This window comes from Hermetia illucens, chromosome 4 (assembly GCF_905115235.1).
Source record: "Hermetia illucens chromosome 4, iHerIll2.2.curated.20191125, whole genome shotgun sequence".
Classification (NCBI taxonomy): domain Eukaryota; kingdom Metazoa; phylum Arthropoda; class Insecta; order Diptera; family Stratiomyidae; genus Hermetia; species Hermetia illucens.
The window spans coordinates 84,985,654-85,001,587 of record NC_051852.1 but is presented as its reverse complement, the minus strand read 5'-3'; the positions used below and the strand labels follow the sequence as shown (position 1 = coordinate 85,001,587).

The following is a 15,934-nucleotide window of genomic DNA, read 5'->3' as shown; positions in this document are numbered from 1 at the left end:
GAAACCGCAAGTCATAGATTTTGTAACTTGGATGCTTGCCCAAGGAAAGGGGTTCCGTGGACCACAAACATGAAAGCATGTTGCTTTCCAACTGATCCGGTCCGATTAAGTGGATGGTAGACTTAGGAATCCCTCAATTCTTAAACAAAAACCTCGGCCTCGACCGGCTTAAGCCTAAAAAATTTTATTAGGCATATACATATAATTCATACACATGTCGTGTTATTGAATTAATATATGGGAGCAAATACTCTGGGAGCTGCTCCCAGGGCACAGGTGAGGCAGTGTCTGATAAGATGGCTCTGCCCTGGACGAAACCGCAAGCCATATAAGTAGTTTTTGCTCAAAATGGGACCTTGGCGAAACCTATCGTCAACATAATCGCGTAGGTTTTCAATAATAACGTAGTCCGCAAAATGTGGACAAATTTTGAGTTATTTCAGACAATTGAACGCTACCACTTGTATCTTGGCGTATCTTGAATGTTTGACAAATATCCAATTTCTCACCACTGGCATTCGGATTTGATTAAAATATCGATGTACATATTCGTATCTATATTTCCCTCCTAATATGGTATTCGTGGAGGAGGAAATATGGAGGCGACCAATTACACCAGGCGGTTCATCAACTTATGCTCAAGATGTGGGACAACGAATCAATGCCTGATGATTAGCAGCGAGGCATTATCTGTCCCATATATAAAAAGGGATATATCATGCAGGGCAGCAATGATAGAGGTATCACGTTACTGAATTCTATCTATAAAGTGTTCTCTGCTATCTTGATAGATCGGATAGCCCCATACGCCCATACCAAACAGGCTTCACTCCAGGCAAGACTGGAAAGACTAGTAGATCGGTTCTTATGGGATACATATATTCTTAAGTGGCCACTTCATTGTAGGCAACATGCCTACCAGAAATGCAAAATCCACAGAGATGCCAATCCATGAGTTACTCTGAAAGTGGAAATAGCAAGGATTCACGCCGCCGAATAGAGAAATTTGAACTTCTACCGCAGGCGACAATCTTTGTGAAGGAACTCGCGGCCACTAGATCGGCATTTTTGTTGTCCCTTAAGAAGTGGGAAATAGAGCTTTAACGGGACTCTGCCCCTTAAACTACCACATGGGAAAAATCGGAGTGGTGGTCCTCGGTCATATGCAGCCAATGCGAGGAGGAAGAAAAGGCGGCCCTACACTTAGTATGCAGCTGCCCAGTCTTCTCAGATATCAGGCGAAGATACCTTGGTAACGTTTTCTACAACGAAAAGTCGGCGCATTCTCTGCCTCCGGGGAATGTTCTCAGATTCACGAAAGCCTGGCAAAGATCTGAGTATGGACGATTCCGTAGCCTACATAACGACAGTCATGGTATCGCATGAGCGTCTGGTTGTGGATAAAATCCGGCTCAATAGGTTGCGGTGGGCGGGTCACCTAATCCGTATGGATGAGGATGATCCAGCCTGGAAAGTCTATAAGGGCAATATCTAGAAGACGAGGCAGAGCCTGCCTGAGGTGGAGCGATGGCGTAGGCTAGGACGCCAAACAGCTTTTAGATATATTGAATTGGTGAAGCTCGGCTAAAAAACCGGGATGCCTGGAGTTCCTTATTAGGGCAAGAGTGAATACCGGTTGTTGTCCCGTTGATGATGATGAATTGTGACTTTAAGGCTTTCGGGTGTGTCTTAAAAGGGTCGATAAGATGCAACTTTGAATCCTATTTAACATAGGGCGGATTTACTGTGAAGATGGCAGCTTCTATGACATCTAAAGTAGTAATCTTAATAATTTCTTTCATTGCGCATTGAGCAAAATCTCTTTTGCATTTGCTAGACCATACGTTTTTTTTGCAAAACAGATTGGAAAAAATTGTAATCATAATCCACCACAAATTTCATCAACAAAACATCTAAGATGAGAGAGGCCGTTTTTTCCGATAGTATCTGTAGCCAAAGTTGATTAATGAAATAAAAATCCAGCATATAAAATCGCATTACGTTCATATATTGAAAATTATTAGATTTTGCATTTATTTTTTCGGTTTTTTCTGTTTTCATTTTTTCTATACTTTTGATCATCTTATCGAATTTACAATTTATAATACATTGAAATTTCTATAATAATATTTTACACAATTTTAACATAATTGCTGTTTTTTTCTTCTTAACTATAGATGCTACGGTTTCTTTTGTTTTTAAATATTTATAAATATAATTTAGTTGTATATTAAACATAATCATACATTTTTGTCATTTTTACATTATACTGCGTTGTTCTCTTCTTTCGTAATATTTCTTCCTTGAAATGCTCACCACACTTATAAACTATGTAAGTAATTCTCAAATATTAAATTTCTACGAGATTTTTATTGTACATCTACCTTTCTTCGTTATATTGTTTTGCATTTGCAACATTCCGTTGTTTTCAGATTGGTGATGTGATCTATCCGACCAAAAAGTGTTTATTTACAAAATCTTGAAAAATTATTTGAATTCCCCTTAAATATGGATGTTTGGCCTTCATATTCAAAGTTTTTTTCTTTTACTAATACTTTGTTGTCACATTCAGATTTCTATTTACAAGTGTATTTTCTTCTATGGTATTGCAAAGGGACATTTCAAAGAACTCACAGGAAACTCAGTTCCTACTCTAAAATTCATTCATGAAATTCGAATATTTAATTCTACAGTTAATATAATTGTAGAACAAAAAGTTCGGGAAGTTATTTTCAAGGACAGTTTTAAAATTATTCTCAGCAGAAACAGTAAATTTAAAACATTGGAAAACCTCAAAACCAAAATATCGAATCTATTGCCTAGAAATTTGCTTACCAACACGAATGAAGATTTGAAATTTTCAATTATTAAAAAACATATGTTTATAATGCTTTACCCGAAATAAATTTTGATCTCCTTGTTTGTGGTGTTAGCTCCAGTTATCTGATATCAAAGTATCCCATTATGTTTTCCAGTTTAAGTAAGAATTTCGTACTTTATCTGCAAGGCTTTGTTGAAATTATGGTTGAATGAATGATGGTGATGTTGATTCTATGGACTACCTTGCATGCTATCATCACTCTCTAAGTAGGTAACGTATGAATCCGTACTGTCCGGATGATGATGAGATCCAACATCCATAGGGGGTCCATTCATTTGAGGCGGTGGTCCTTGAGGCACAGGTGGCATACCTCCGATGTCATAGCCATGCATCTAAAGCATGAGAATAAAAATAAATTATATCCTTATGGAAAAACGTACCAATTTCGGTAGAATATAATGCCTTTTTAAAAAAAAGATCCTACAAAAAGGATACTGAACGCTCAAATGATTTCAAAAGGAACATTTGAATTTATGAAACCGAAAATGTTTTCTGCTTCCGTGGAATTTATAGGCAAGTCAATTGCACTAATTCGATCCACAGGAGAAATATAAAACATTTAATTGAATGGGGAGAAAGTTCTCACCTGGTTTACAAGCTGTTGAAACGCCGGAGTATGTGTATTTACAGATCCATTATCTAAATCCGCATGTAATGCAAAATCAGACAATGCTTTCCACGGGGGTTGATATGTTGTCACCTCCAATCCTTGTAAATTAAGCGGAGAATCATGACGAACAGGCGAACTCGCTACCATCGGTATTCCCTGCATAGCACCATAGCCAAGTTTTCGGCCTTCCTGTTTATAATTTTAAAGGAATGCTATTAAAAACTATGTTATGATAATATTAGGGAGTAATTCACGGAAGATAAAGCGTTCAATCAGTACTGTGAATACTGACAAAACCATATTCATTGAATTTTTAATTTTGAAACCCTCACCTTTTCTTGTTGCATTTGAAGTTTCATTTGTATTGTTTTCTTTTTATCTTTACAACGCTTATTTTGAAACCATACTCGTATTACACGGGGCGAGAGACCAGTCATTTCTACAAGTTGTTCTTTCATAAGAGCGTCAGGTCGCGGATTGGCATTATAACATGTTCTGTAAGAAGAAACAATATATTTTTGGTAATTTTTCAAATTGCACCATAGTAGTTCTTATCAATTAAGCTGGCAGAATAGATACTTTGCATAAAGTATTATGGAAAGCATTAAGTCCAAAAGGTGTAGATCTCGGGTAAAAAATAATCTGAAACACAGCTGAAACAGCTTTATTAAAGAGCATAGAAATATGAATTGTGGAGTTCTAAATCTCGAACCCGGAAACATTAAGCCTACCGATTCCAGAAATACTATAAATATCCTTTCAGTTGTAGCTATCAATGCCAATATTCTATCAAATGTTCCTAAGAGCATCCCTAGTCGTTTAACCTCTCTTTAAACGTGTCCATAGCGGCAAGGTCAACTGCCATAAGCTTGTTCAGTTTTGAGATGTATGAGATTTGGCCGCCACAGTTGGTGGAGGCTTTTTGTACAGTAATTCGTAAAATAATGTATTTGTGAGAATCAAAAGTGGTGGTTAGAAATTGCGAATAATGCAAAACGGTGAACCACTTCGAGGGCTTGACATTAACATTAGCAGCTTTCTTATAATCATCTAGCAGTGTGCGGAGTTTTGACAATCGCCGTACCTGCTCTTCATCGCTTTCGAGAAAGCTTTCGACAGTATCAACAAGGAGTGTGTCTACAATGCTTTACGTAGGAAGGGCATTCCAGAGAAACTAACAAATATTATCAGAGTAATATATGACCACGCAAAATGGACGTGCTGCGTTGAGGTGAGAGCTTGGAGGAACTTGAAGTCCAGTCCGCCATGGTCCTTTTCTATTACCGATCCTTATTGTGACCAATAATTTCAGACTGTCTTGGTTGAAGGACGTGAAGCGGCGTAGTGCACAATGTCAAATGAGGGAGAGAGAGACGAATTGAAAGTAAATACAAAGAAAACCAAGGTTTTCAGTCTGGCAGGTTATTTCACCACTCCTATTTACTTTAATGAGCAGAATATTGAAGACATCGAACGGCCGATATATTTGAGTAGCGTTGTTTCCTCCACATATCAATTATTCAAAATCTGGAAATGCAGCAATCTGAACCCCAACATTAAAGTTGAGACTGTTCAAGGTCAACAAGGCAATATCTAGTGCAGAATCACGTCGACGTTCGAGCCAGATACAGAAGACAGAAATGGGAGTGATCATTGAGAAAGAGCGGATTATGCCATTTGATGGAACCAACTATCCCAGGATGACTGACCGATGGATGATCCTAGACCCTGTGGCACAGACAAATGAAGGGGCGTGTAGGTGTGGCTCACGCGCTATGTTCCACATATAGTTTTACGACAGCTTTACATAAATAATAAGTATACATAAGGTGGCAGTAGAATTTGTATCGTGATTTGACGTCGGATACCAGTCGACTTAGCTATGAATGAGTACCTGAGTCAAATCGGGGTAATAATCTCGGACGAGTGCAATGCTGACCACATTGCCTCCTACAGGGTACTATAATCCTGTAGTGTACCGTTGCGGTCTTGAATAAAGTGCTCTTACACACTTCAAGGTCTTGATCCAATTGGATTGTTGCGCCAACAATTATTATTATTATTATGCATAAGTACAAACGCAAACAAAAAGCGGAACGAAAATTTAAACTCAGGCGTTGGATGATTAGGCTAGTGGTCATTCAACTCGGCCTCCATATTGCTGCTTATTGATATAGAAAACTTTTGTCAACGCTGTTGCATGAATTTAGTAGTAATAGTTGGATTGAATTTTCCAAAATTATAGCCTATATTATCACTTATTCGGATGCCAAATTTTGGGTTTTGAGAATAAACTTAAGGGGGTTTTCAGGTAAATTTCTAGATATAGTAATATATACTATTATTAACTTTGTTAGAGCAAATATCCGAATGAGATGTATTTTTATGCCTAAATTTGTAAATGTGCATCATTGTCAGACCAGAGCGACTGTTTCACTTTTTGGGGCACACATTGCCAGTTCTCACTTCCCTCCGTTTAACCGAATGTTTGAAATAAGATAATTTTGGAAAAGTACTATTTGAACCCTTTGGTGTGATACCCCACATGACCTTCTTCTGCAAAAAAAAAGTTTTTTCCCTTTCCTTACCAACAAATCAGATTTACTGGGAATTCAGAAAAGCAGAAAAACGAAAAAGACTAACACCAAGGACTAGATGTGATTATAATCAATCAGTTAATAGTTAACGTTAATAAAGTTAATTATTAATGTCTAGTATTGAAATCAAGGGTGATTGATCCGGATATTTGATTACTTTCGTGGCGTTTTCCCTGATCAAAATTTGTATGGCAACAAAACACTATAGTAATACTCATGCAATAGCTACGATTGTGAGGTGACGTTATTCGTTGGCACCAATAAGATAAAAAATACTAAAAAGGAACCGAAAGAGAAATATTTCGAAATTCGGGGCTCTTATTTTATTTGTTTCCACTAAAAGCGAGCCGTCGCGTTGATAACTTATAACCAACCACGTTAATTAAATTAAAACCACATATGGTACATATGTTCGGAACCAATCCACAATGTTTACTTTTTTGATCAAAGGTGCAAATGAACTGGTAGCAAACAATCTATTTTGCAATGGCAAACACCCGCAAGTCCAGCTTCATAGTAACACAATTAGTAAAAATTGGAAGTTTTGTATAGCAATTAGTTGACAATAACTTTATTACTCAACAGTCTGGTGTCACAATGGGTCCACTTCTAGTTTGAATATAAGGATACTGTTATGAAAACAATGGATCGCCAAATCGTTTCCGTAAATAGTGAACCATAAATTAATTCACACGTCACAAGTTGCGGGAGCTTTGAATATCAGCAAATTTTGTCTATATTTTAAAGAATATTTTTTATTTAATGTCGTTAAAATAAAAAAAATAGATGCTAATTATATGACAAATAGCAGTTAGGATTCTTTTCTTTATTTCAAAATATATGCCATTACAAAAACTAGTTATAATTATCTTCTACAAAAATCTAGTTAATTATTGCGTGATGATTAAACAATTCAGCGAAAGCGTTGGAATGAATAAATTGGATTCAATTACAATATTTATAGACTTTTTATAATTGGTTCATTTGAAATTCTATTGCATGTTATGTTGTATAGCTATTAGAACAATGGGGATAAGATTTGATATTAATTTGATAATTAATTTTAATTGGATTGCTGATACTATGTCAAAATCCCGGCTTTACGTGTAGATTTAATATTCTTTGCTATCTGAATGATGTGTGGTTGCGGAGCGGTATGGAAGGAACTACATATGTATTGTAAAAGGGAGCATTATTCGCGCCTTTCTAATTCTAATCAAATGTCTGCTCTTTTAACGAAGCTTTTCTTTCGCACAGTGTAGGGTCATCAGAAGCAAGTATCATTAAGGCAACGGTCTACCGCCAAAGCCTAACTTTCCATTTTCTCGACTTACATAATATTGGATTTCTCAGCATCAGCTGGCATTACCTACATATGTCGAAAATATTAGCGCTATGACCATGTACTGACCGAATACCAACAGAAATTCTCAAAGTGAGTGACATTGAGACGATCAGAGCGCTACAATCCATTCTTTAACTCAGCTCTAATAGAAGCATATAGGAAAAAAATCATGGTCATGCTCTCAAGAAAAGGTGGCTTCAAGAATTGCAATAATTTACAAGGCATTTTTCTTACCCTGACGAAGGTGCAAGTAAAATTTTCACTTCTAGACTCCAGTCTAGAATAAAACAGCATTTAAGTGTATACACACAAGTTCATTTTTTCATTTTTTCGATAAATTTCAATATTTATTAATGCTAGTTCCAAAATAATCTCTTTTGTTATTTATGATATTTAACCACCTATCGGTCAGCTTGCGAATCCCAAAAGCGAGGAAGGTTTCATCTTTCGATGCATTGTGCATAGACCGGAATAAATCGTAGTCGGAAGAAGCTATGTTGAGACCACAGTACATCTAACAAGTAGTACCCACAGCCAATGGACCGATTTTGTGAATGTATTAGAGGAGTTTATCCATACACCCCAGATGTTAAGGATCTATGATGTGAACGGATAAGCTTTCCAATGCTGACCACATTGCCTCCTACAGTATACCATAACCCTGAAGTTTGCCATAACGGTGTCGAATGAAGTGCTCTAACACACATTAAGGCCCAGATCCAATTAGATTGTTGCGTCAAAGCCATTATTATTATAGTTGCCCTCTTCCTGAAGAAAGCACTGATGAAGCTCTCGAAATATATACGTCTATGCATAATACGAGTAAGAAATTTCTTGTAAGAGAAGGTTTTATTATTTAAAAACTTTACACGGATCAGAAATGATATCTACTTTGATAGGATAAAATTTCTAAAGAATGATAGTCAGAGATCGTTTATCAAGTAGACTTCTCGTAAAGTTAGTCAGGTGCTACCCAGCTCGTTGACCACGTCCTGAAAGAGCGTCACAAGATCTGGCTGAATGCGGAATCATGGGAGCGGATCGGTGAACAGAAGGAATTGACATTTTTAATGATCGCTGCCGGTGGTGGCGAGTATGGTGCGCTGGAACTCTGATACCTTACGAAATCCCGGGAAGATCAGCATAGCCCATGAAGTAACAAAAGGAAAATTATTATCGCGCTATTCAGGGAACCAGAAACCGCCGTAGAAAGCAATGATTTCAGAACTGTATTTCGCATCACGAAAGAACTTGTAAGTTGTCGCAAATCTTTCGATTTTCCTGCCAGGAGCGTAAACGGTCGACTCTTTATTCAAAATCAGACCTTTCCAAAAGACGAGGATTATTAAGATTCCGAAACAGGGCACCCGTCTTGAGTGGAGGGGTATTTGGGTGCTCTCTGCCGTTGCAAAAATATAGGGATGTATGGTTGCGATTCACCTCTTGGTAGGATATAGCGCGTTAAATTGAAATGCGCTTTAGCTCCCCCACAAGTTCCTGAGACGCCTGGATTCCTTTTCTACTTGTCTGCGCCAAGTACCCTTGAGACGACCCACCTGTATGTTCTGCACCATGCCAGCAAACTGTCATCAGGGTATTGGAGTGTTTGAGGATGTCATTGAATATTGAATTCCTCCACGTCCTCCGGTCAAGGCAGCATGAAGAAAGTCACCCATAATAAGAAGAAATAATATCGGTAGCAGCAACCCATAATCCTGGAACATATCAAAGAATATCTCGAAAGCGTGATCGGCAGAAAGCGGACTGGTTTTTGCTCTGGATCCTCCTGCATTGACCACATTAACACTCCGCGCATTATTTTAGAGCGGTGCGGCGTGTTCAGATCTCTGACTGACCTGCTGTTTATCGACTCCTAAAAAGGTTCTATGACATCACCAGGTAATGTATCTAGAGTACTTGTGACATATGATAGCACGTTCTGTTACGTGGTGCACCCAGGTAAAATCCCAGAGTCCAAAGCAGAGTCCACCAGGATTGCACCTTGTCACAGATATTTTTCCATCTTGTCATGTGTGTGATATTCTTCATGGTGTCTTAGTCGAGAAACGTGGTGGGCTTCAATGGGCCATGACATCATTCCTCAGATACTTCGATTATGTTGATGACATTTGATTGCTCCCTCACTAGTTCACTTTGGGACGCTCAATTTGAAAAGAGAAACAAATAGAGTTGGACTGAAGATAAATTCTAACAAAATCAAGGTTCTCAGTCTGACCGGTTACCCCACGCTTCCCACCTGCATTAATGGACAGAACATTGAAGGCGTTGATCAATTTGTATATCTCGGAAACGTCATTTTTCTGCCGACGGTGGTACCAAACTTGATGTCGCTCCATACATTAACAGCGCCTTTGCTATAATACTTTGTCCAATATCTGGAAATGAAGTTAGATCAACACCAAAATCAAATTGAGAGTGCTCCGTGCTAACATTCTTTCTGTGAACAGTTGATCTGATCCATTGATCAGAATTCGGTAACGGCAGTGGCTAGATCACGCATTAACGAAGGGAAGCAACTCCATTGCTGGCTACACCATGGAATGATGTCAACTATTCCAAGATGCTCGACGAGTGGGTCACCACAGGGACACATGGCATAGAACAGTGGAGAAGCAGTGCAAACGTCTCGGGACGTCCTAAGGGAGCTGAAACGCATTTCAACAAACCGTCAGCGATGCCGTGTAGGCATGATTGACGTGCTATATCTCCATTCAGCGGTGAATGGCAACCTTTTACATATTGTAAATTCTGTCTTGTGCTAATATGTCATACTATTGGTAGGTAATTATGTGTAATTTTAATATATTTAAATTTGTATTTTCGTTTGCTGGCGACAATTTTTACAAATAACGACAAACCATAAATAAGAGGCGCAATGCTGCAATTTTAGATTTTTTAATGGAAAAATGATGAGAAGTAAAATTAATAATATATTTCAGGAAGTCCTAACAGACTAATTAGACAATCGGCCACGCAAATAATCCAGGATTATACATTCCAAACCTTTGTTCTGTTATTAATTACTGTTATATGCATAATCATCGACTTGCGGAATTCATATTTTACTTCGTTTTTCCAGGCATTGCCTCTACGCCCGGAAAAAGTGGTTAACGGTGAGTTGTACGCTAGTAGTACAAGAACATGAAAGCCACTGCATCGGTAATCAAAAATGTGCACACTCATAATTCATCAATGTGTGGAAAATACACATAATTCGCGTAACCAGGGGATTAGGTCCCGGTTTAAAGAAAAAGAATGACTAGGCACACCTTATCACTTAAATGGGTAATAATATTGCGTGAATCGCTTGGACGATTGTATAATATTTATGGAATACATGAAATGCTAACTTACCTCAACGTATGGAGTTGTTTTTCATTAAGAACCGTCCGCACTCTCGTGGGTTTTCCATCTCCAGATGGTCCTGAAGGCCGCTTATCACGTAAACTTTTATGAGAACCGGATTCACTACCCGAATCTGATAAGAGAGAAAATCTTGATTAGTACAGATAGTTGTCAATAAAGGTGGGATTTACAAGTCATGAGATATTAATTCTGCAACAGGTGCTACTACAAGAATGGAAGGGAAGGTTTCACTGATTCATTCTGTGTAATATTTACCTCAATAACTTCAACAAATTTACGTGCATCTTGACCTCCCAATAATTAATATGGCTTGATATTTGAAAGTCAATAGCTTGAGTGACACTTGCGAAATTTCGCAATTTATTCCAAAGTTCGTCGAGGATCATTCTCTAAGTTCCATAGGTAACAAATACGCAAAAAATCGAGACTGCATCATGCGCCACCCAGAATGCAAGCAAAGTGCATTTACTGGTACAGGTACTATTTGAAGCAAATATTGACAATCGCCATGCAAATATCATAATATTCAATTTACAGCCTCGCTGTTTTGACTTTTTATTCAAGTAGAAGTCATTAAAGGGTGAGATCACAAGCCCAGTCGAATAGTTCACGTAGTAGAAAATGTCGCGCGGCTTCTTTAAAGATGCTCAAGTTGTCTTTGCAGTAACAATTTAATAGCTTACAACTGTGCAATGGACGAACAGAAAAAAAACATGGAAATACAAACAATCAATCATAAAAAGACGCCGCTAATTAAAGGTACTCCTTCACATTGATTGGAAATTAGTAAGTTCGGCAATTGAAAAGAAATGAGCAAGACTTGGTATGACGACAGTGTGAACATGCTCCAGACTGAAATGAACGTCGGACGCAGGCAGTCAACAAATTTTAATCTTATCAGAAAATGTTGCTTCGTATTACATCGTTTATTTTGTTAAATCACTAGTTTACCGAATTAATCGAATTTGTTCGACTAGTTCAACAAATCGTGACTCAGGTGCAGTATCGAATGCCTTTGATGCAAATACTAACGAAAACGAGACTAAATAATGAAGTATATTTTAAACAATATTATAGTCAGAGAGGTGCAGAGATTTCATTGCAAATTTGCTGTGTTGTTTCGTGTTTATCTTTCTCCGTCACCATCCATGAAAACATCACCTCAAATATCACGGAAATCAATTGATTTAAATCGAAGTTGGAATCTAGATAAAAAGTATAGCCTGAATGTCTCTAGATATCAGCAGTATCAAGCCTACATACATAGCGTTGACCTCCCCCAACTCAGTATTATCTGACGAAAATTTATCTTGAAAAATATTTGTCTCTTCTTCCGGAATAAAATATCAACAGCAAAAGCAAGAACAACAAATCAAATTGACAATAGAGAACACAATCGAAGAAAGGCAAAAATTCTGAAGAAGAGACGATATTGAAAAATCAATGCCGATCGTATCGGGGGACACAGTGTTGACAAATATTTGCTGAATTGGTCGGTAAATATCAAAGAGTATTTTTTTCTGTTGTGTTAAAGATCCCGTTGGTTTTGGAGAAGCAACGAGCATATTTTGATCGTAATAAGCCCACACTTGGAGGTACATATAGTAAATGAATTTACTCATATGGCTTGATCTTGGGATGTACGGACTTGTGCAGGCACAATATCATATTGCAATGACGCTGGAACGACTGGGTTACCGAAATGGAACAAAAAGTAAATAAAAGTAATTCCCACAAGTTTAGATTACAATTATCCCGTGACTTATGCTTCACTGGTGACATACTCGTAGTTGCAGGTCAGAATTCCAAATTGTAGAAAAGTATCATACAATATTAGCCATGCTAAAATTTATACTATCAAACTCGCGTTTGATTAGTTAAAAAAACTGAAAAGTTGGAGTCAGATGATAATATTATTTTACTTTAGCAAGCCAGGAAGCACTCTTCTGATTTGATTGGTATCGCACTCCGGGATAGAGCACAAAAAAACATGAAAACGTAAGAAAAGTTCTTGCAAAGTCTGCACTAAAACCAGCAATATTCAACTTATCGACCTGTTGCCAACTTGAATGTTGCAACTAAATCTAAGTCTGTTAAGTCAGCAATATGAATGTTGCAAAATTCAACGCCGACTTTGGATGAACAAGGAAACGTGTCGCTGGTAGTTTGCATCCTGGAACTGAGATCATTAAGATGTGCCAAGAGTGGAGCAATATTTCTTTTAAAAATCGAAGTTAAAAATTAATAGTTCCAATTTTGCTCCATGCGTAGTACCCTTATCCATAGTGGAATATGATGGACAAAGAAGAAAATAAAAATTAGAGTCAGAAATGCAAAGCATTGATAGCTAAACTTTGAAACAACTATTTGAGAACAGTCGTGCCTATGGACAAAATGGCATTGAATGAAGTGGTAAAATGAATGAGGAACGACAATGGAAGACATAAATGGGCATTTCACGTTCGGAAGAACTTCTTTATAGAGGAAAGTTCAGAAATAAAATTAATATTACTTTCTAGTACTTCAGATCTTGTTTCTAGGTTTTGGAATCTATAAGACTTTTCCTAGCTATTGACAGTACTTTTGTAATATCCTGTGTACTGCAATAGAATTTCATTTGCCTAGAACAAGTTGAGTGGGCATCTCCCAACGAATTTCTGTATTCAAGGTTGTTTCGAATATTCACGGAACCAATTTCCCTAAATTTCACAGAGGTATTGTATACCAAAGAATTGTCATTCTCATGGAGCCGTTAAAAAGGGAGCAGAATTCATTCTAATTCTTCCGAAAAGTTTTAGAACCAGATCAGAGAGTGACAAAAGGTTCAACATAGTCGCGGAAATACTATGTAAATCTCAGCTTATAGAAGTATTGTTTAATTGCAAGACTGCTTAAAGAAGCATATACGGTTCACGGTGCAACATGCGAGCTGCTTGTTTGTTATTGTATTTATCCTCATGTTCTGAACTTATCATTTGTACAATATTAAGTGTAATGATAATGGAGCTGAAGCACGGTCTCATTGAAATGGAAACAGGGTGAAAATAAATAATAAAAGGAAAGATTGGACTGGGTGGATGACTCACATTCATTGCTTCTCTGGCTGAGTTTCGAGTATCTTTTTTTTTTTTAGGTATTTAACCTTATAATGTATAATGAACGTCGTGACGTTGCTAAAACCCAAGATCCAAGCTATATTCAAATAAGACAATACATATTAACAGCAGAAGAACTGATATCAGCTCAGGTTTTCAGATCAGAAGTTTCACTGGCTCATTAGAGCTTGATAAATAAGTTAAGTTCTCATCACAATAATTCACCAACTATCACTTTAAGAAAACGAGCAGATTTACTAAATTGTAAGGAATTGGGAACCATTTTTTGACGATCGTACCATTCCGCTTGGGTATTGTGCCAATCCTTGCGCACGAGACAACGTACATACTTCGATCTTTATGTTCGATGGTCATATTTAACTATTTTGGGAAATCTTCAATTATTAGAAATAAATAAATAAAATAGGCGAGGATTCGGCCTTTACCAGAATGAACACTTGGGAATCTAGGTAAAACTAGACAAATATGACCCAGTGGGGTTATCGGAGGCCCTACTGAGACTTGAGTTCTTAGCAATAAAAATTGCGCGACGATAAAAATTTGGCTCAATAGACTGTGTTGGGCGTTTCCTCTCATACACCTATACGTGATGGCGATCCAGCCCGGAACGTCGATAGGGGCCATACCTGTGGTCGCAAAAGAAGACATGACAGACTCTCTCTCAAGTGGCTTAAAAGATCGAATTGGTGTACTTCGGCGCAAAACCAGAGAGTTTGAAGCTCTTTATTAAGGCAACCCTAGACTGGATACTACTGACATTCCAGTTAGTAAGCCCTGACTACCGAGTTCATGGAATGCCTTCCAGGTTTATTATTCAAGTCAATTTAAATGCTGACTCTACACCGAGCCCAAGAGAAATTTTTCTGATAATTTTTCGCATGGTTGAAAAGACAATTCAGTTTTCACTATCACTCATTCATTGACAACGTTCCTTTCCTAAAAATGACAGGAAAACCGATTATGAGCGTCTCATAAAGTCAATATCTATACTCGGGCAGGCATGAACAAAAAATTAACTATATTGATTTGTCCAAATAATATGGCACCTAGTTCTCTCCTACTCGGGATCGCGTTAAACTTGACACGACAGGAATAATATATACATTAGAAATCTCAAAAGTCCGCCAAAAGCTGAATGCATTTAATGCCTCTTTCCTGCTTTACATTAATCTAGCAAAATAAACTACATTTATAGATTCTTCAGACTTGATGATATGATAACGAATTCATCCTTGTATGCAAGTGCCCTCAACTTCAATGAAAAATCTGAAGGTTAACAGGCAAAAAATAGGTAATGCCTGAAATGCTTCCTTTCAGGAAAATATAAACGCACATTTTAAATATAACAATATTTAAATATGCGTGGTGTACTTTATTCAAATTTTTCTCAATTTTCTCTACCTTTCCTCAAGTGGAAGTGGGTTTTTTACTAAGATATACTGCTGCGGACATGGTTCAAGTATAACTTTGCTGATCATGCACCAGCTCAAATGTTCAATAAATAAAAGTGAAATGCCTCTACCTTTCAAAGTTAATTAAAGAAAAACAAACCACCATCATATTCTTAATGAGGCCTTAAGACATTTGTTGATAAGTTTATGGGACGTGAAATGAAGATGTGTTTTAACAATGAAAAGAACATAATATGCCGAACAACCTTTGCAAAAAAATAGATTCAGTATAATATTTTAATTTTATTCCGAAATATTAACTTGTAAAAAATATTTTTCTTTTAATTTTTGTGCCGAAAATAAATCTGATTTTTTTTGGCGCATTTTTTGGAACTAAATGAAAGGCTTTCATGAAGTTTTTTGAACTTTTATGTACATTTGTAATCGCCATACCTGAAGCCCCCGAAAATCCTTAAATAAACCAATAGATATTGTTGATCAGTAGTAACAATAATGGAAACTTGTTAGAACACTTAGTTTTAAACCCGTAACGGTAGACTAGGAGGCAATCTGGTGATGAGGGATGATTATCCTGATTTAACTCAGG

General features: G+C 37.2%; 1 protein-coding gene across 2 annotated transcripts in view; it reads right to left on the bottom strand.

The window, feature by feature from the left end:
• Positions 1-2,027: 2,027 nt before the first annotated feature.
• The window catches only part of LOC119656148 (insulin gene enhancer protein isl-1), a 102,401-nt gene continuing 88,494 nt past the window's right edge, over positions 2,028-15,934 (bottom strand). Inside the window, exons 5-9 of one of the 2 annotated variants that reach the window (XM_038062482.1) lie at positions 10,809-10,932; positions 3,824-3,986; positions 3,468-3,680; positions 3,063-3,213; positions 2,028-3,008 (exon numbers count right to left, since the gene is read on the bottom strand). In XM_038062482.1, the coding sequence (XP_037918410.1) occupies positions 2,977-3,008; positions 3,063-3,213; positions 3,468-3,680; positions 3,824-3,986; positions 10,809-10,932 (683 nt within the window). In that variant the 3' untranslated portion in view covers positions 2,028-2,976. Of the gene's footprint in view, positions 3,214-3,467; positions 3,681-3,823; positions 3,987-10,808; positions 10,933-15,934 lie in introns of both variants that reach the window. The other variant, XM_038062483.1, reaches the window with a different exon arrangement.